The following is a 21,153-nucleotide window of genomic DNA, read 5'->3' on the forward strand; positions in this document are numbered from 1 at the left end:
GGTAAGAAAAAAAAAAAAAAAAAAAAAGGATGAGAGAGAACAAAACTACTAATACCAGAAATGATAAGGGACATTATTACAGATCACGTGGACATTGAAAGGATAACAGAAGAAATACTACAAACAACTCTATGCTCACGAATTTGATAACCTAGATGAAATGGATCGATTTCTTAAAAGACAGAATCTATCAAAATTTACATAAGAAGAAATAGACAATCTAAATAGGTGCATATCTATTAAAGAAATTGAATAAATAATTAATAACCTTACAAAACAGAAAGCACCATGTTCACATGGTTTCACTGTTAAATTCTACCACACATTTAAGAGGAAACTATATCAATTCTTGTATCGATTATCTACAATCTCTTCCAGAGGATAAAAGCAGAGGGAATGCTTCTTAAATCTTTCTTGGAGGCCACCATTACCCTAATTCCAAAACCAGGCAAAGTCATTACAAGAAAAGAAAACTACAAGCCAATATTTCTCATGAACATACGTGCCAAAGTTCTCAACAAAATATTAGCAAATCAAGTCCAACAACATATAAAAAGAATTAGACACCGGGCCGGGCCCAATGGCTCACGCCTGTAATCCCAGAACTTTGGGAGGCGGAGGCGGGCGGATCACCTGAGGTCAGGGGTTTGAGACCAGCCTGGCTAACACGGTGAAACCCCATCTCTATTAAAAATACAAAAAAATTAGCCAGGCATGGTGGTGTGTGCCTGTAATCCCAGCTACTCGGGAGGCTGAAGCAAGAGAATTGCTTGAACCCTGGCAGCAGCGGTTGCAGCGAGCAAGATAGCGCCATTGCACTCCAGCCTGGGACTCCAGCGGGACTCCGCCTCAAAAAAAAAAAAAAAAAAAAAGAATTATACACCATGACCAAGTGGGGTTTATGTCAGATACACAAGGCTGGTTCAGCATTCAAAAGTCTATTAATTTAATCCATCATATCAACAAGCTAAACAAGAAAAATTACATGATCATATCAACAGATGAATAAAAAGCATTTGACAAAATTTAACATCCATCCATAATAATAAAATTTCAGCGAGCTAGAAATAGAAGGGAGCTTTATCAACTTGATAAAGAACGTCTACAAAAAAACCTATAATTAATGTCATATTTAATGATGACAAAATGGAAGCTTCCCCGAAAAGATCAGGAGCAAGGCAAGGAGGTTCCCTGTCATCATCCTTTTCAACATTGTACTGGAAGTCCTATTTGATGCAATAAGATAAGAAAAGGAAATAAAAAGCATATAGATTGAGAATGAAGAAATAAAACTTTGTTTACAGATAACATGAATGTCTATGTAGAAAACCCAATATAATCAATTAAAAAAAAACTCCTGGAACTAATTATGTGACTATAACAAGTTTGCAGGAGATAAGATTAATATACAAAAGTCAATTGCTTTTCTACATACCAGAAATGAACAAGTAGACTTTGAAATTAAAAACACAATACTACTTACATTAGCACTCCCCAAAATGAAATAGTTATAAATCTAACAATGTATGTAGAAGATCTATGTGAGGAAGAATACAAAATTCATATGAAATAAATCAAGGAAGAACTAAATAAATGGAGAGATATTCCATATTCATGGATGGGAAGACTCAATAATGTAAAGATGTCATTTCTTTCCAATGTGATCTATAGATTCAACAAAATCCCAATAAAAATCACAGAATACTCTGTGAAAACGAGAAACTGATTCTAAAATTCATATGAAGAGGCAAAAGACCCAGAATAGTAAACACAAATTTGAAGGAGAAGAAAAAATTAGAGGACTGACCCTATGCAACTTCAAGACTTACTGTAAAGCTACAGTAATCAAGACAGTGTGATACTGGCAATAAAAAAAATACAAACAGAAAAATAAACAAACAAACCAGATCAATGGAACAGAAAAGAGACGCAGATAAATAAAGTCAACTGATCTTTGACAAAGGAGAAAAGACAATAAAATGAAGCAAAGATAGTCTTTTCAACAAATGATGCTGGAACAAATGGACATCCACATGCAGAAAATGAATCTACACAGATGATAACTGGGCCTGAAATACAACGAGAAAATGCTCTTGAAAATCTAACTTAAAAATTAGCTTTCTCTACAAAAGGAACCATCTCAATAATAATTATTATACATAATGATGCTCCCCTCCCAAAATCATCTATGCTTTTTTGCATATCAAAGAACTTCTAATATTACATGGGTTTTCAAATACCTAGGAACCTTCCTTGTATCATAAAAACTATGAGCAATATTTTTATCCATTATTTAATATTTGATTCTTGAAGTTGCTGCAAATATATTCATATACTAAATGTTATTAATAACATGTACAAAAAGATTGTTTTTATTATAAGGACTCATTGAATGTGAACCATATGTCATACATTCTACTAGACACCAACTGTCATTTAATATTCCAAACAACCCTAAAGAATAGGTGTGATTATATTTATAAATGAGTAAAATGAGATTCTGAGAGGCTCAGTAATTTCCCAGTTACTCATAGATAGTAAATGGTGAACTTTTACTAGAATTCAGCCTTGCTGTTCTGTGTCTGTGCCCATCTCTTCCTAAGAGCTTTAAGGATTAATAAGAGAGTAACCATAATAAAGTAAGCACATATTCTTGGAGAAAGATGTCCAGTTTCAATCGATGATTATCCAAATAGTCTTTTGAGAACCGCTTACCATGTTTCCTGGGGCCACTATCACATGCAATTTCAAACTAGTCCAGACCGCACTAGGTTTCAACTTGGATAGGAGATGTTTGGTTACATCTCACGGATAGTGCCAGAGGAAATTATATTACTGAATTCACAACCAATATTCTCCAAGGGAAACTAATGACGCAGGACAATGGTGGCTGGTAGTTGGCAGAGAGAGATGTCATATTTCAATTGAGATGTCAAATCTAAGCTCAATCCGACTTAGTCACAAAGATTAAGCTTTGCCTTCAGGTTTTGGATTACTTTGAGTGTCTTTCTGCATTTAAAATCATTTCCATAGTAAAAACCAAGACAATTTTTCATTTCAAAATTACAACTTCCTATTCATTAGGAAAACAGCTACTGTATTAAATTCATTCTGGATAAGTATATTGATATATGTAACTATGATTGGCATTGAAAAAAAGAACCAATTTATACCAAATCAATTCGATGATCTTCCTAATCTGTTTAAAACTCTACTGTTATAAGACAAGAACCAAAGAAACAATCATAAAATAAAGTTGATGGAAAATAAAGTAGATTCTGAATGCAAATATTGTTTTTCTCTATTCAACCTAACTTTGCCTAATTTTTAAAACTAAAAACTGTTAGTATGACAAAGACTACAATATGTGATTACTGAACCCAGAGATTATGATCACCACAACTGGCAATAGGCACCTTCTCAGAAATTTTTTTTAATGGTTGCATTGATGTCATTAATAAATCCTTAGGGTTTTTTGGTAAGATACTTATTTTCAGTTTCACTTTCAGGCGTGGAGTTTCATTCTAACATAACTGTGAAGCACAGTCATTTTGCTATTATTCACCTACACTTTTTAAAGAATGATCAGCATTATCTATTTTTAGTCTAACAATACTATCTAATCTTGTTTTAAAAATTCTCAGACATGGGTTGGCCATGTGCAGAAATTATCTCAATGCTCAAAACACCTAATTTGGAACATAATTTGTTAGCTCTAGAAGACATCACTAAAAGAAAATCAAAATCAGAAATATGACTTGAGATTCTTCTCCCCTTGAACAAGAAATTTATCACCTGCACAAGTATATACATTAAGTTTGGCAATATATTATATTTTATATATATATGTATATATTTTTATTTTATTTTATTTAGACAGAGTCTCATTCTATCACCCAGGCTAGAGTTCAGTGGATCAGATGATCTTCCGACCTCAGCCTCCCAAGTAGCTTGGATTACAAGCACACACCACCAAACCCAGCTAATTTTTGTTTTTTGTTTTTGTTTTTGTAGAGATGGGATTTTGCCATGTTGCTCAGGCTAGTGTCAAACTCCTAGGCTCAAGCAATCTGCTCACCTCAGCCTCCCAAAGTGCTGGGATTACAGGCATGAGCCACCACACCTGGCCTATAGTTGTATATATTTTTAAAAATAAAAGCAAATATAGAGTGCATTCTTATTGCAGTAAGAAGATTTTAAGTCCTCTTTTAATCATGAGTATAGGGACTGGTATCCAGAATATATAAGGAACTCAACTCAATAACAAAATAATAATAATAATAATAATAATAATAATAATCTGATTTTTAAAACAAGTAAAAGACTTAAATAGACATTTCTCAAAAGAAGACACTCAAATGGCCAACAAGTATATGAAAAAATGCTCAACATCACTTATCCTCAGGGAAATGCAAATTAAAACCACGATGAGATATTACCTCATCCAACTAGAATTGCCATTAAAAAAAAACACAAAAATGACAAATGCTGGCATAGATGTAGAGAAAGAGAAACATTTATACACTGTTGGTGGAAAACTAAATTTGTATAGCCATTGTGTAAAACAGTATAGAGGTTTTTCAAAAAAATTAAAAATGGTACTACCATATGGTCCAGCAATCCTACTATTGGGCATATATCTAAAGGAAATGAAAGCAGTGTGTCAAAGACGAATCTGCACTCCCATGTTTATTGCAACACCATTCACAATAATCAAGATGTGGAATCAACCTAAGTGCCCATCAATGGATGAATGGATAAATAAAAGTGGTACATATACACAATGGAATACTATTCAACCATAAGAAAGAAGGAAATCCTGTCATTTGTTCTAACAGGGATGAACCTGGAGGACATTATGCTAAATAGTTACATATTTGCGGTCAGGAGTGGTGGCTCACGCCTATAATCCCAGCACTTTGGGAGGGAGGCCGAGGAAGGTGGATCACCTGAGGTCAGGAGTTCAAGACCAGCCTGGCCAATATGGTGAAACCCCATCTCTACTAAAAATATAAAAAATTAGCCAGGCGTGGTGGCAGGCATCTGTAATCCCAGCTTCTCAGGGGGCTGAGACAGGATAATGGCTTGAACCCGGGAGGCGGAGGTTACAGTGAGCTGAGATCATGCCACTGCCCTCCAGTCTGGGCAACAGAGCGAGACTCTGTCCCCCCCCCCCAAAAAAGTTATATATTTGCACAGAAAAACAACATCTACCCATATGTGGAATCTAAAGAAGTTGATGCCATAGAAGTAGAGAGTAAGATAGTGGTTACCAGAGGCTAGGGAAGATAGGAGGAAGGAGAAAATGGGGAGAGAATGGTAAACGGGTAAAAAGTTAGGTAGGAGAAATAAGTACTGGTGTTCTATAGCGCAGCAGGATGACTATGGTTAATAGTAACGTGCTGCATATTTCAAAATAGAAGAGAAGATTTTTAATGTGCTCACCACAAAGATGTGATAAATGTATGAGATGATGAATATGCTACAAATCTTGATTTAATTATTACACAATGTATAATACAACGGAACATCATACTGTACCCCATAAATATATACAATTACTATGTGTCAATTAAAAACAGAATTTTAAAAAGTGAAGTGTCAAACAAAAAAGGAAAAAGATTGCAGGGATTGCTCTAGCAGTGAAAACCAGTACAAGAAAATATTAATGTTAACAGCTTGGTTCTAAAGTTCTAATTTAACTGGGTGCCATGGTGTACACCTGTAGTTACAGCTACCTGAGAGGCTCAGACAGAAGGATCGCTTGAGCCCAGGAGTTCAAGGCCAGTCTAGGCAATACCACAGACCCTGTCTTTAAAAAAGAAAATGGTAAAAGATTTACTTAATGATATATTCATCATGAGTTTATAGTGACTATAATATCCTTAAAACATTGAAATGAAACAACTGCCCAAATATCTACCACCTAAATTGTAAGTGTAATATAGATTCTAGTCCAATGGTAACTAAATATCTATAGCATCACACAAAAAAAGTGTGAACATCAGCCTTTTCCTACCTCAATACTTATGAGGAAATCTACATTCTTCTGGAGTAACAGTGACTGAGTGGACTGTGAAAAACAGGTGCACCTTCACCTTTCTAGAGGAGCTCATTAGAACACATGAAGTAGCATGTGCGTTTGAAAAGTTTTTCTCACACATCCTTGGCGCTTTGGGGAAGTCATATTTATTTGGTTTAGAATTACTGCCCTAGATGATATGTCATGTTCATGAAGATCTAAGATGTCTTTGCACTGATGGTTTTCAAATGTGAACCTTAAGGCTAATAGATCCAATACACTTGAAAATATGGATATGCTAACAAATACTATTTTAGATATTTTATCCCTATTTTGAGGAACTTCTTAAAAACCTCCCTGCTTTAATTGTTCTTTTCATTAAGCAACAAATAAAAGGTTCAGGCCAGGCGCGGTGGCTCAGGCCTGTAATCCCAGCACTTTGGGAAACTGAGGAGGGTGGATTACTTAAGGTCAGGAGTTTCAGACCAGCCTGGCTAACATGGTGAAACCCCATCGCTATTAAAAATACAAAAAATTAGCTGGGCGTGGTAGCCCACGCCTGTAATCCCAGCTACTTGGGAGACTGAGACAAGAGAATCGCTTGAATCCGGGAGGCAGAGGCTGCAATGAGCCAAGATCTCACCACTGCACTCCAGCCTGGGTGACAGCGTGAGACCCTGTCTCAAAAAAAAAAAAAAAAAAAAAAAAAGTTCATAACTAAAAGAGACAGACATAAGTCAGAAAGGCATTTACAATAAAGTCTCTTATATTTTCTGTTTTTGTTTCCTCATATATAAAAAGGCAATCAGAAAACCAACTTCATATGATTTTTCTGAGAATTAAATGACTATATATAAAAATAACTGAAAATAGAAAAGTAAAGGTTTCAATATTTTTATTTCTACACTCATGTTAATAATAATATATTACATTGGTATATAATTATATATAAATTAAATATATTATTTTACTTAATATTATACACTAAGTAAAATAATATCGTGGGTAAAATGAGGTTTTCTTACTCTCAGCACACAGCCTTCAATGGGGAGGAGTCCTTCCTTTACTTATCTCATGTTACTGAGCAGTGAAGATCCACATTCTAGATGTAGAAAATAACTGTCATATGGTGAAGAACCAACAGTCTGGCCAATAACACAGGATTTTCTCAAGGGTTCCCTGGCACAAATCCAGACTCCAACATTAGAATTTCACATAGGGCAGTGTTGAATGTCAAGTTTGGGGGATGACTTTAGCATCTGTGGAACTCCTATAAAATAGGATGATTATCCAACTTTTTGGGATTGTCTGGAGGCACTACTGACTGACTGTGAAAGAAGTAATGAGGGAATTCCACTCATGATAACAGCAGATTAAGTAATCTGGGCGACCATTGCCCACTAAAAGTAACTATAAACTGGACAAAGTTTTTAAAAAATAAACATTTTCCTAAAAGTAGGAAAGAACTAACTAGATAGGAAAGCATTAACTACCAGGACAGAGAGCAAAGGTGAAAAAGAGCACAAAAACCCAGAGAGGTGAGCTCAGTTTTGCCATAGGGGCATTTGCTGATCCAGAAGAGGAGAGAACGGAGAGACTGCACAGCCTTGAGAGATTCCTCGGCGTTCTAAGGATAAGGACGCTGGTAAACCACACTCCTGTTTCAAAGTAAAATCTCCATAGACTGTGACATAGGACTAAGCATGAACATCCTTTCCATGTACTGGTAACCCATTTTAATGTAATACAAGCTGCCCAGAAAACCAATCTGGAACGGGGATCACATTTGTCCCAAACTGCTAGTGTCCCCAGGGGCCTGACGGAAGCAAATAAGTTATCTCTAAAGGATTACTTCTATTTTTCACCATAATGTTCAACACAAAATCAAAGATAACTGGGAATATAACGAGTCATGTCACCAAGACTACAAACTAGCATAATTAATCAACAGGCACAGAAATAAACCCATCCATTAATCAGCTATACTATACTTACAATGTTCAAGGAAAAGAAAGTCAAATTGAAATATGACTATATGGAACTGGGAGTATAAAAAAATGGCTGAGAAGATTTTAAAAAGAACCAAAAAGAAATTTGAGAACGGAAAGATAAACCTGGTGACTTTCTAGGAATTTCTGATCTATGTCGTGTGGTAAAGAAGCAGAAACATGGACATTACTTTGAATTAGTGCACTTTTGCCTCCTAAGGGAGGCTTGTGGCAGGGCATGGCTGATATCAAGGAAAAGTTAGAAGTTTACCATTAGCTGTGATGATTAATTTTACACATCAATTGCGGTAGGCCATGTGTTGTCCAGATTAAACATTGTTTTTAGGTGTGCCTGTGAGGGTATTTCTAAACGACATTACCATTTGAATCTGTGGTCTCAGTAAAGTAGATTGCCCTCCCGGATGCAGATGGGCATCACCCAATTTGTTGAGAGCCCAAACAGAACAGAGGTAGAAGAAGGAAGAATTCACCCCCATTTATTCTCGCCTCACTGAGCTGAGACAGCTCCTTGCATTTTGTCCTGCCCTCAGATTGGGATTTACGTTATCAGCTTCCCTGGTTCTCAGGCCTTCAGACTAAGACCAAAATACACCCCAACTTTACAGCATTTCCAGCTTGAGATGGCAGATCGTAGGACTGCTCAGCCTCCATAATTGTGTGAGCCAATCATTAATCAATTAATTAATGCCTCATAATAAATCAATAAATTAATCAATATCTCCTGTTTGTCATAATAAATTAATTAATACCACATACTTAATAAATTAATATCTCCTATTGGTCCTGATCCGCTAGAGAACCCTAATACACTAGCTTTCTTCTTCCTCATTTTTCTAGATTTTTAGTGCTCAAAGAAATTCTATTTGCCAAAAAACTCATTAACTCATTTACAGTCCTGTGCTTTTGTAATAATAGTTTTACCACTTTCATATTTATGATTTTCTAGTAGCGAAATCTCATCACCTAACTTTTCTGAAAATATTTTATTTCATTATTTCAAAGGAATAATTTTGTGCACATAACAATTTACTATTTATAAAAGCTCTGTGAAGCAGACACAGCAGGTCCTACTCATACCCTGTTTTCCAGATGAGGCAGGTAAAAGTCAGAGTCTACGTGTTCATGATCATGTAACTGGTTAAGACTAGAACTCCTACCAGAACACTAGTTCTTTGATTACTTATTCAGTGGTGGTTTTCTTTCCTGTGTTACTGTAATAATCTGAATAATAGCTTTCTATATTTTTGGTAAAATTTCCAGTCATCCTACAATTATATTTTTGAAAGCCCTTGTGTTTTACTGTGCAATCATGCTGCCATATCCACATGGTTTACTGTCCCTAATGTGAAGACAACCTTAGTTTCTGTGGGATGTGGGGCAGTGCCCCTCCATTGTTAATAGGTGGTAGAAAGAGGTGTGAATTTTTTCACTTCAGGGATATGACTCACATTTTCAGAGTAAAAAGATGGAAAATGTTATAAATATTTTATACTTGACTTCTTCTTGTAAAATTCATGGCTCCTGGTCAAAAAAATAAAAAACTTCAATAAATTCTGAAGGCACAAAAATCCTTGAGGTTGGAAGTCACCTCGTAATGATTCTAAACATAAGGAAACTAAATTCTGTCATATATTTGTCACTCTGTTTTCCTACCAGCTTCTTAAAATCCAAGCACCATTGGAAGCAAGAGAGCTTGCTGGCTGCAAATTGCTGCATCAGCCCACAGGATTCTCCAACATGTCCCTGCATCACAGGAATGGTGAAAATGAGCCCAGTCTCCTGGCCTTGAGGCAGCCAAAGCTGTGTTAGCCTGTTTGGCACCAAGAGCTCATTACTATTAATAGTAAGCTGGCTTGATTCACTCAACTTTCCCTTTCACTAATATCATTCAGTGTTGAGTGAGCTTGCTCATTTATGTATTTTGAAAAATATCTTTCTGTGAAAACCAGAGCAGGAAATTTTTTTAAAACAATTTACACACACACACACACACGCACACACCCACAGTTGGTTTTTTTTCCATATACACATAGCGAGAATAAGAAGAATAAAGAAAACTGTAAAGCTCACAGATCTCTTCATTTAAAAGGGCTATAAATTAGAATGCTAGTTGCTGTCTAAGCCTGATGTTGGAGAAACTAACGAAAAACATGATACCAATATATGGTTTATTCATGTTTTGTAATATGGTATAATATAATATTACCACATAGGTAATTACTATAGCCTAAATATGTTGCTATAGTTAACAAAATTTTCAAGAAAAGGTCCCAGTGCTGAACCTTAGATGTCCAGATGCAGTTTGATTTTTAAATATACTCTGCCATTCAAAAGAAACTACCATCAGAGTGAACAGGCAACCTACAGAATGGGAGAAAATTTTGGCAGTCTACCCATCTGACAAAGGGCTAATATCCAGAATCTATAAAGAACTCAAACAAATTTACAAGAAAAAAACAACCCTATCAAAAAGTGGGCAAAGGATATGAACAGACACGTCTCAAAAGAAGACATCTATGCAGCCAACAGACACATGAAAAAATGCTCATCATCACTGGTCATCAGAGAAATACAAATCAAAACCACAATGAGAAACCATCTCACGCCAGTTAGAATGACAATCATAAAAAACTCAGGAAACAACAGATTCTGGAGAGGATGTGGAGAAATAGGAATGCTTTTACACTGTTGGTGGGACTGTAAACTAGTTCAACCATTGTGGAAAACAGTGTGGCGATTCCTCAGGGATCTAGAGCTGGAATTACCATTTGGCCCAGCAATCCCATTACTGAGTATAAACCCAAAGGATTATAAATCATGCTACTATAAAGACACATGCACATGTATGTTTATTGTGGCACTATTCACAATAGGAAAGACTTGGAACCAACTCAAATGTTCACCAATGATAGACTGGATTAAGAAACTGTGGCACATATTCACCATGGAATACTATGCAGCCACAAAAAAGGATGAGTTCATGTCCTTTGCAGAGACATGGATGAAGCTGGAAACCATCATTGTCAGCAAACTAACACAGGAACAGAAAACCAAACACTGAGTGTTCTCACTCATAGGTGGGAACTGAACAATGAGATCACTTGGACACAGAGCGGGGAACATCACACACCAACGCCTGTCAGGGGTGTGGGGGGCTGGGGACGGGATAGCATTAGCAGAAATACCTAATGTAAATGATGAGTTAATAGGTGCAGCAAACCACCATGGCAAATATATACCTATGTAGCCTACACGTTGTGCACATGTACCCTAGAACTTAAAGTTTAATTTTAAAAAATGTAAAAACTAAATATATATAATATAATTTATATTTATATTATAATTTATATTATATATTCATGTTATATTCTATAGTTATATTATATATAGTATATTATGTTATATATTGTATATATATTATACATGTTATATATTATATATTATATTATATATTTATATATTATATATCATACATTATATATTATATATAATATATGATATTATATTTATATAATACATATAAATATAATATTATATTTATATAACATATATAAATACAATATTATATGTATATAATATATGTATATTATATACATATAATATACATATATTATATACATATAATATAAGGCAGTCAGACTTATTACTGACTGCCATGCAGCTCCCACATGTGTCTTGCCAGATGATCTGGTGAACTGGCCATTCAGTTTCTTCTTTTAACATGGCAGAGTATATATATATAATATTATGCATTATAATATATTATATTATATATTATATGATATATATTACATATTATATAATATATAACATATATAACATTATATAATATATAATATATAATATATAATATTATATAATATATAATATATATTATATAATATTATATAATATATAATATGTAATATATATATTATATAATATTATATAATATATAATATGTAATATATATATTATATAATATATAATATATATGACTGCCATGTTAAAAGAAGAAACTGAATGGCCAGTTCCCCAGATTATCCAGCAAGACACATGTGGGGGCTGCATGGCAGTCCGTAATAAGGCCTGGTCAGATCAAGTAGAAGAGTTAAAGTCATTCAAAATAATCATATTTTTAAAAATGTTTTGTGTTCCAACCATACTGAACTTCTTTCATTTCCTTGAATCGTGTGCTATTATATCCCACCTTCAGACTATTTCACATATGCTTATTTTTTCCAATTCAGAAAAGTCATTTTCTCTCTCTTTAACTGACAAATTTCTGCTAACCTTCAGGTCTATGCTGACATCTTACTTCCCCTAGAAATCCTTTCCAGAAGGATTCCTGTTATTAATTCTTCCTGTTATGTACTCCAGAGTGATCTTCATTGTCTCTTATCAGAGCCCTTACACTGTAGGCTTACATTATCTTATGGTTATTATAAATAATTTTTTCATATTTTTCTGCTAAACATAAACAATCAGGAGTTCAAGACCAGCCTGGCCAACATGGCAAAACTCCGTCTCTATTAAAAATACAAAAAAATTAGCCAGGCATGGTAGTGGACGCCTATAATCCCAGCTACAGGGGAGGCTAAGTCACGCGAATTGCTTGAACCCGAGAGATGGTAGTTGCAGTGAGCTCTGATAGCACTACAGCATTCCAGCTTGGGCAACAGAGTGAGACTCCATCTCAAAAAAAAAAAAAAAAAGCAACAACTAATTGGAAAATAAAGTTTGCAAATACTTTTACAATTACATTAAAACATCAAATATCAAAAAATACATATAAAATATGTATATATATATACACACACACAAGATTTCTTAAAGAAAACTATAATACATTACTGAGATAGTTAAAGATAAAATTAAGTAACGTTTAGTTGTGGATGAGATTCATGGTTTGTTAATGGATTGGAAGACTCAATATTGTTATCATATTATCTCTCCCCTGTAGAATCATTACAGTCCCAACCAAAATCCCAGCAATTTTGTGTGCATGTGCATGTACATGCATGCATGAGTGTGTGTGTGTGTGTGTGTGTGTGTAAATTGGCAAAATGAATCCAAAAATTATATGGAAATGCAAAGAACTATAACTAGACAGGATATTCTTGAAGAAGAAAAAATTGGAGGATTTACATTGCCATATATAAAGACACATTTTAAAGCTACAGAAATTAGGATAGATTAGTATTGGTGCAAACTACAGAAATTAGGATAGATTGGTATTGGGGCAAACACAGACTATCTGACTAATAAAACAGAAAAGAAATGAAGCCACACATATATTGTAGCCTGATTTATAGGAAATCACCATTGCCATTCAAAAAGAATATCATGGTTATCAGTAGATTAAATAAATAGCTTGTGACATTCAAATAATGAAAAACCACATGGCAATGTAAAAGTGTGGAAGTGTGCTACTCACAACAACATGAATGAATCTCATAGACCCAATGTTGAATGCACAAATGTATATGAAGGTCAAAAATAAGCAGAACTTACCCATGATAATAGAGGTAAAATATTGGCTACCTTTGAGGCAAGTTATTGACTAGAAGGTATATGAGCAAGTCTTCCTGGGTACTTATAATCTGAGTGATGGTTTCGTGGGTGGAATACATATGTAAAAATCCATCAAGCTTAACAATTAAGATTTATGCACTTTATGTATATTATACCTCAATTTATTAAAAAAAGAGAGTCAGACAGAAAGAAGAGCTTGCATAAGAAAACTGAGAAGTAACCAACAGCAAGGAAACAGAAGAAACAAAACCAGAAAAATCTGAGAAGAGTTTCAAGAAAATAGTAATGAGCAGCAGAGTTGGGTAGAAGGAGTGGGGGGACTGAAGAGTTTATTGGATTTAACACCAAAGAAGCCAATTAATTAGACCTTTTTGTGAAGTGAAAGGGCTGAGTCCAGGTCAATGATTCAAGTTATGAATGGACAGGAAGAAGATATTACAAAGAATTATAATATATTAAACTTTTCATCCAAGGAGGGCAAGAAAGAGGATGATATCTAGAAATGGATGCAGAGTAAGAAAACAGCATTTTATTTCAAGTAAAAATGAGGCTATGGATTACTCCTTAAATATCCATAAAACCTTTATCTACTTCATATAAACCTGAGTCTCAAATGTTGAATTCAGTAAGGAAATCTCCCTTCTGTTTATTGACCAGAAGAGAGCATGTATACTTCCACTGGAGTTCGGAAAATTACGTACTAAAATTTGAATTACTTAACTCTTCACTAAAATTAAGCACCCATAGAAGAATTTATTTAAACATATCTAACTAAGGGAAAGTTTATAGAATTAATTGCCCTGAAAATGCAAACCATAACATAGCCCTAAACTCAGAAATTCTTTTACTTTTATTCTTCTTTCCACCAACTCATGTGAAGGGTGTAAACTACGCAGGCTGATGATTGCTAAGTGATAACAACATTTTTTATTGTTCCATTATTATTATGGTGTTTGGGTATTTTTTTCCTTTCAAGTTCCTCTTTTCTGGAAACTTACAGTAATAAAATGAAGAGATAAATTATTTTTATTATGTTCCATAGCCTCTTTGTATTATATTAAGTTCATATGAGTTTAATAACAAATGCAGAAGTTGTCACAGTTTTACTTTACTAGCAACACCCGCAATATTCACAGAAACATATCAGTCCCCCTCCAAGAAAGAATTCGTAAACAGTGAATGACTTACTATAATGTGCTGGTAAGGATCTATAAATGACATTTTGGTTTCAATTACAGGAAATGTTTTCACACTTCAAAGTCTTCTTTGGCACTCTAGCGTCTTTAAAACCTACAAAATAAACAATCACTATTGTTAAGCTTCCTCTTGGATGCAGTTCTAAGATTTAAACAATTATGAGTATGCGTCTTAGGAAGAAAAAGTCTACCCAAGGACACTAGATAGGTTGAGTTCCCTGTGTATACGAATGGGTATCACACATCACTTAGAGAAAAGGTAAACATGTTTGGATGATACTGTTTATTTTCCATATTTACTTGTTCAAATTTATACTGTGAATAATTATTAGGAAACTACAGGGCTTGTGTTGCTTTTCATTTGCCAAGTATTTTATGAGAAATATGTTGAAATTACGGAAACTTAAAATTATTTTTGTACTGTTTATATCATAATTAAGCCACATGTCATTGTTTTCTCAGTAGGGTCAGCAATATACAAATTCACAATAAAAAAGAAAGATATTTTCACCTTAGCTATTCTTTAGGAATTATAAAAGTACATTCATGTTGAATTTGAACTTTAGTAATGACATTTTTAAAGAAATGTTTGTTCATTTGAAGACACCAGTTTAATTTGGAAGCAGTTAAATAAAAATATTTTAATGGAAAAATACTCTCTATACTTTCCTTTTTTCTTCTACACTTACTCTGTTATTTAAAATCAAATAAAAAACTATTTAATGAATGAACATCTTTGCTATTCCGTTATACCAAGTCCTTGAGATTTCATAAAACAACATACACTTGTATTTCAGCATTTTATAAGTTACATCTAATTTGGAATACCTTTTCAAATATCTTTATTATCTATCTTTAATATGTAAATTCTAAAATGTTTTTATTTCAAAATAAATCAAATTCATTTTAAATTTTTAGTGATCTTTCTTTTTAAACATCGACTTTAAAAAAATATAAAAATGATTCCTGCTCATTGTCACAAACAAAAACTGCTGAAGTGAACAAAGAATAAAGTGTGATCACCATTTTCATTATGATGTGTATCTTTCCAGGCCTTTTCACTGCTTTTTCTTAATACTTAAAGCAATAGGAAAAGAGAGGATTTAAATTTTTTTTTAAAAATGGGATCTTCTAATACGCTCTTGAGTTTTTAAACTCACTTTCTTCACTATATTTGGTTGTAAAAAATATGAAGCAATATTATATGAATGGTAAAAATCACCCATAGTTCTCTATTTAGGAATTATAAAAAATAAGGATTCCCCCCATTCTTCATTCTGGTGCATCAACCATCATTATTTGTACCAACAAGAAAAAAAATGTTTTTAAAGTAAAACATCTATTTACTTTCATCACTTACTTCTTAAGCTCCTAAAGTACAAATACTTTTATCTTATCATGCATATTAATCAGGCTCAAAATGTATACAGCATTTTAAATCAACTTTTTAAATAAAGATGAGGCCAAACTATGAGTCTAATTTATCATGATAAATTACTATAATCTTTGTTTTGCGTTTTCTTATTTTAAACCTAATAGAAAAGTTTCCTGATAACATTAACCAATTATAAACTACTTTAGTGCTATAGTTTTATTATTCCTTCCAAAACTCATGTTGAAATTTCATTGCTAATGTAATGGTATTGGGAGGTGGGGCCTTTGAGAGGTGATTAGATGATGAGGGTTTCACCTTCATGTGTGGGTTTAATGCCTTTTTAAAGGGGCTCATGGAATGGGCTCTCTCTCTTAGCCCTTTTGCCTTCTGCCATATTTTAGATACAGCCTTCATCTCCTCTGGACAATGGCTATCTTGATAGAAAAGAATAGCCTCACCAGGCACCAAAACTGCTGGCTCCTTGGCCTTGGACTTCCCAGCTTCCAAAACTGTAAGCCAATAAATTTATTCACTTTATTAATTACCCAGTGGGTCACATTCTGTTATAGCAGCATGAAACAGACTAAGGCACTCAGCTTTCACATTTCTGTTATTTTGATTGGACCTGGCTGCTATTGTTAGTAACTTTCAGGATTTTATTCCAATATCATCTTTCCAGTGGAGTCTTCCCTGACTGTATTATTTAAAATTGGCAAAACCGCTGCTTTCTTGCTTTATGACCATCTAACATCCACTTATGTAGTTTTGTTGTGTTACTATCTCTTCTCCCTTCTTCATTAGAATATAAATTCTATGAAGGCAGGTTTTTTGTGTGTTTCATTCATTGTGAAATTTCCAGTCCCTGTGTAGGCACATGTGGGCCCTTAATACATATTTGTTAAATAATGAATGAATGATAGGATATATATATACAGGTAAGAGGGATAATTTTCAAGCCCAGTTACACTAAAGCATTTTGCTCAAGTCAAGGGATGTTCATTTTCTATTTATCCATAAGTTGTATTACCCTCATCCCTCATCCTCTGTTCTACTATGCTGTCTTACACTGTTAATCAATATCGATATGAGTTTCTCCTTTATCTCTTATTTTTTTCCCTAATTAACTACATATTACACACATCTTACAAACATGATTATCCATTTACTACTATACTGTACTGTGTCTTTGATTAGGCTCTAAGTATTTTTGAAACTACATTTTATATTTATTGGATAACATTATAAAACAATGCAGGCAAAACTACAATAGAGTAATTTTTACTCTGGTATTTATAGTTAAATTTATAATACAAGAAATATATACTTATATTGAGTGATATAATCCTTACGGTTCAGCACTTCCCATTATCAGCATTTTCTGTGCTATTTCTATTACAACATTTTTAAAGTGATCAGCAATGACTTTCTACTAGTATGGCTGATGTTTTCGTGCCAACTAAATTCAAAGTATGAGAACTATATCCGTTCCCAAGTCAGAATCCAGCTAATACTCTAGAGCTGTGGGTGGAATATATTTTCATGGATGATATAACATAAAATCACCTGCCTCATTTTCATCTTTACCATCCATATTTCCCTCATATCATTTCCCCTCAGAAGTGATTTCTTAATATGAAGCGTTCTATGCATATGATGGTCCACATAAAGCTCCTAGGCCCAAGAGCATGAGGCCTTTAGATTGCTGCAGCAGTGGTAATTCCTGAGAGCTTATGTCCTCCCTCTCCAGAAGCTGAAATGTCTATGTAGGACAATGCTAGGACAGTACTATCAGGGATTCAAAGGATTAAGGAAAGCCAATTATTTTCTTTATTGAAGCAGCATAATTTGGTGAAAACACCATTGGATATGGGATCTAGAAAGACCTTAATTCAAGTTCCAGTTTCATATTCTAAGACCCAGGTTACTTGCTTGTAATGTGAATAACAGTACTGTGAAAGGTACCTAGCCCATAATAAATATTCAATGCATATGATTTGCTTTTAAGATAAACATTACATAGACTTATCACTAATAACATTATATATTTACTTGAAAGATGTACTATCTGTTGTAATTATTGTTGTGACAGTAGAAAATAAGAATTTTTTTTATATATTTGCCACTTAGAAATAAATATCTACAATATGCCTTGTGCTATGCAAGGTGCTTGGGAGCAAAAAAATGGTGAATCAGACAGGTGTATACCATGAAACTTTGTGGCCCTATTGACTTTATACTTGACACTCTCCAAGTGGAACCTCAAAAAGTAAACAAGATTCTGGTAGTTATTCTCACCAAAGTTTTCTGTGTTAAAAGCTGTAATAATGAGAATGGCATAGCAGAAGAGCATCTTCTGGGACTTACGGCCATTCAATTCACAAACAGTAGCTTCATAGGAGATACTTTGTTCATTCAACAAATACATCTTTACTATCTACCTAGTCTATAGTAGGCACTGGGGAAACAATAGTGTATAAGACATAGCTCTTACCTTGTAGAAACAAAATGAGGCAATCTAGGGGTAGCAATAAATGCAGGCTAGCCTGATTTTTCATGCATGCATGTTGCTAAAAGTAGTAACACTGTTTATTATGATTAATGTCTCCAATTGGAAGGAAATCTTAGAACCTATTCTTCTGGGAAAATATCATCAATGAGTTTCTATTCCCTTAGTAGAAAAATCAGAAATCCTTAACATGGTCTACAATGGTGGCTTTTATATCTATTTACTGCAAACCAAAACAAAGAAACCTTTGCATATCACAATACAATACATAAATATATACACAGACAAATATTTAAAGTATAGAAGTAAGTTTCATGCGATACTTTTGCTAAGTACAATGTACTCTGATTTTAGTCTATTACTTTTGTTTAAATGCTGGTAACAGCCCACTGAATTGATTTCATGACTCACTAACAGCAATTTGAAGAATACTAGTGCAAAAGATTGCAAAATTGAATTTCTATCTACTTCCTCAGCCCCATACCACTACTTTCCCTTTTGCTTTCTATGCTAAAGCCATACTGGTTTTCTTTCCTTCAAATGTGTCAAGCTCTTTCCTACTCAGGGCTGTAACTTACCTCTTCTATTCATTCATTTAGTCAACAAACATTTAAGGCATAACTACCATGTGTCAAACATTGTTCAAGGGACTGGAGAGGCAAAAGTGAGGAGCTAGATACATTCCCTTCCCTCTTGGAGATTCCATCTCTAGAAAGCAATCAGAAAACAAGGAATCCAAAAAATAAAAGAAACAATTGTAAATAGAGTTGTATAAAATGATGGAAACAAGTAAAATGCAGAAACAAAGAATAATTGAGGCTGAGCACTAAAAAGGAGCTAGCCATACAGAGTGAGGAGAGAGTGGGTTTAGACTATAATGTTCCAGGCAGGCAGTATGAGGAACTGAGAGAAGACAAGTGGCTGGCGAATGGTGAGCAAACGTGAAAGTGGCTTATGATGAGGTTGGAAATTTAGGCAGTGGCAGATCATGTTGAACCTCTTAGGCAACTACTGTTTACCTAGCTAAATCTGACCCATTCTCCAGGATTCAGTCTCAACGTCATTTCCACAGAGAACCCTTCCGTGACCTTCAAAGTATATTTGGTCTGCCTGTTACTGGTTCTGTGTGTTCTCTAGACTCCTCCTTCAAGCCTTTCATTCCACTGACGCAATGTCTGTCTTTCCTGGGAGAACAAAAGAGGCATTAAGTCAGTGGCCATATTTATCTTATTAATAGAGACATCCCTAGTGCCTAATACAATGGCCCAAATATAGTAGGTTCAGAATAAAGATTTGTCCAATGGATGGATGAATATTCAAAGTAGTGCCAGGTTGATGCATAAAGAATCCACAGAATAGTGCCACACCCTCTTTTGATGTCTCTCTTTCTTATTCCTAACAATTCTTAATGTCAAATGATGTTAAATTAGCTCTCTATTTATTTAAAAAAAGCAGAACAAGTGAGATTCCAGAGGGGGTGAAATTAGTACTCAAAATATTTAGAGGAAATCTGTTGCTGGGATCCAAAGTTTAATGTCAGCAATTTTATTTCCTCTTCTCATTTCCAGCAACTTCATTCATGACCACTCTGTTCACCACCTATTATCCACTACTGTATCCTACAGCAAGACTTGGATAGAGACTCTCCTGATATTAAATCCAAAGCAAGAAATATGCTTAAGATAGCTAACTGTCCAAGTCTAGTTTCTCTCTCTCCCTTCTCTGCCCCCTTTCTGTGTGTATGTGTGTGTGTGTGTGTAAAATCACTAGGTTAAGAACTACAAGATAACTAGAGAGTAAACAAACATGACTCATGGCATTTAATCTCAAAGCAACTTTGGCTTGTTCTTTGATTCTATTCAGGGCTAACTCTCCTTCTACCCTGATGAAATCTCAGGCAGCCTCAGAACTTTTCTGTTAACTTGGATATGAAAGGAAGAAAAGAAAAAGGAAAAGAGAAAAAGAATTAACCCAGACACTGCAGACATTGAAATGCCGGGTTCGTTGAGTTAAACTCTCTCTCCTGCTCAAGGTAGAGCTTATTGCAGGAGAAAGGGGATGAAGTCATTGACTTCTCCCCTCCCCTGCCTACGGTCAAACCCTCCCAAGCTTGATAACTCTGGTTTTTAAACCCTTATAGTTGGAAAAGGATGCAGAGAGAGCGAGAATAGAGGCAAGAAAAATGTTACTTCAGCAGTACTTTTATAAGCTGGTTTTGTGATCTCTTGGCTTGGTACATGTTAAAGCTGAGTCTTTCTTTCATAGATGCTTTTTGTGGATTCTTCTGAGATTCTCTGTTTTTGAGATTTCTTCCTTGTGTTCCCTGACATGCACAAACACATCTCTACTCCAGCTGGGGGCTTGTGTTTTTTTCCACAGCCCCAGTGCATCTTGTGGTCCACTTCCAGTTTTCGTTTTCTGAGGTTCTTTCATGTTACCAGGCAAACACCTTGTATAGGATTTAAGATTCTTCCCAGGGTTCTCTTTAGTCCATGGACAATACTCATACATGTTTTCTTTCTTCCAACAAA

The 21,153-nt window shown here is 34.5% G+C and overlaps 1 protein-coding gene across 3 annotated transcripts in view; it reads right to left on the reverse strand.

The window, feature by feature from the left end:
- PLA2G4A (phospholipase A2 group IVA) overlaps window positions 1–21,153 on the reverse strand; it is a 159,612-nt gene that overhangs the window by 119,478 nt on the left and 18,981 nt on the right. For all 3 annotated transcript variants that reach the window (XM_003815590.5, XM_063598290.1, XM_055110376.2), the window contains exon 2: window positions 14,734–14,835. In XM_003815590.5, coding sequence (XP_003815638.1) covers window positions 14,734–14,766 — 33 coding nt within the window. In that variant the 5' untranslated portion in view covers window positions 14,767–14,835. The remainder of the gene's footprint in view (window positions 1–14,733; window positions 14,836–21,153) is intronic.

This window comes from Pan paniscus, chromosome 1 (genome assembly GCF_029289425.2).
Source record: "Pan paniscus chromosome 1, NHGRI_mPanPan1-v2.0_pri, whole genome shotgun sequence".
Classification (NCBI taxonomy): domain Eukaryota; kingdom Metazoa; phylum Chordata; class Mammalia; order Primates; family Hominidae; genus Pan; species Pan paniscus.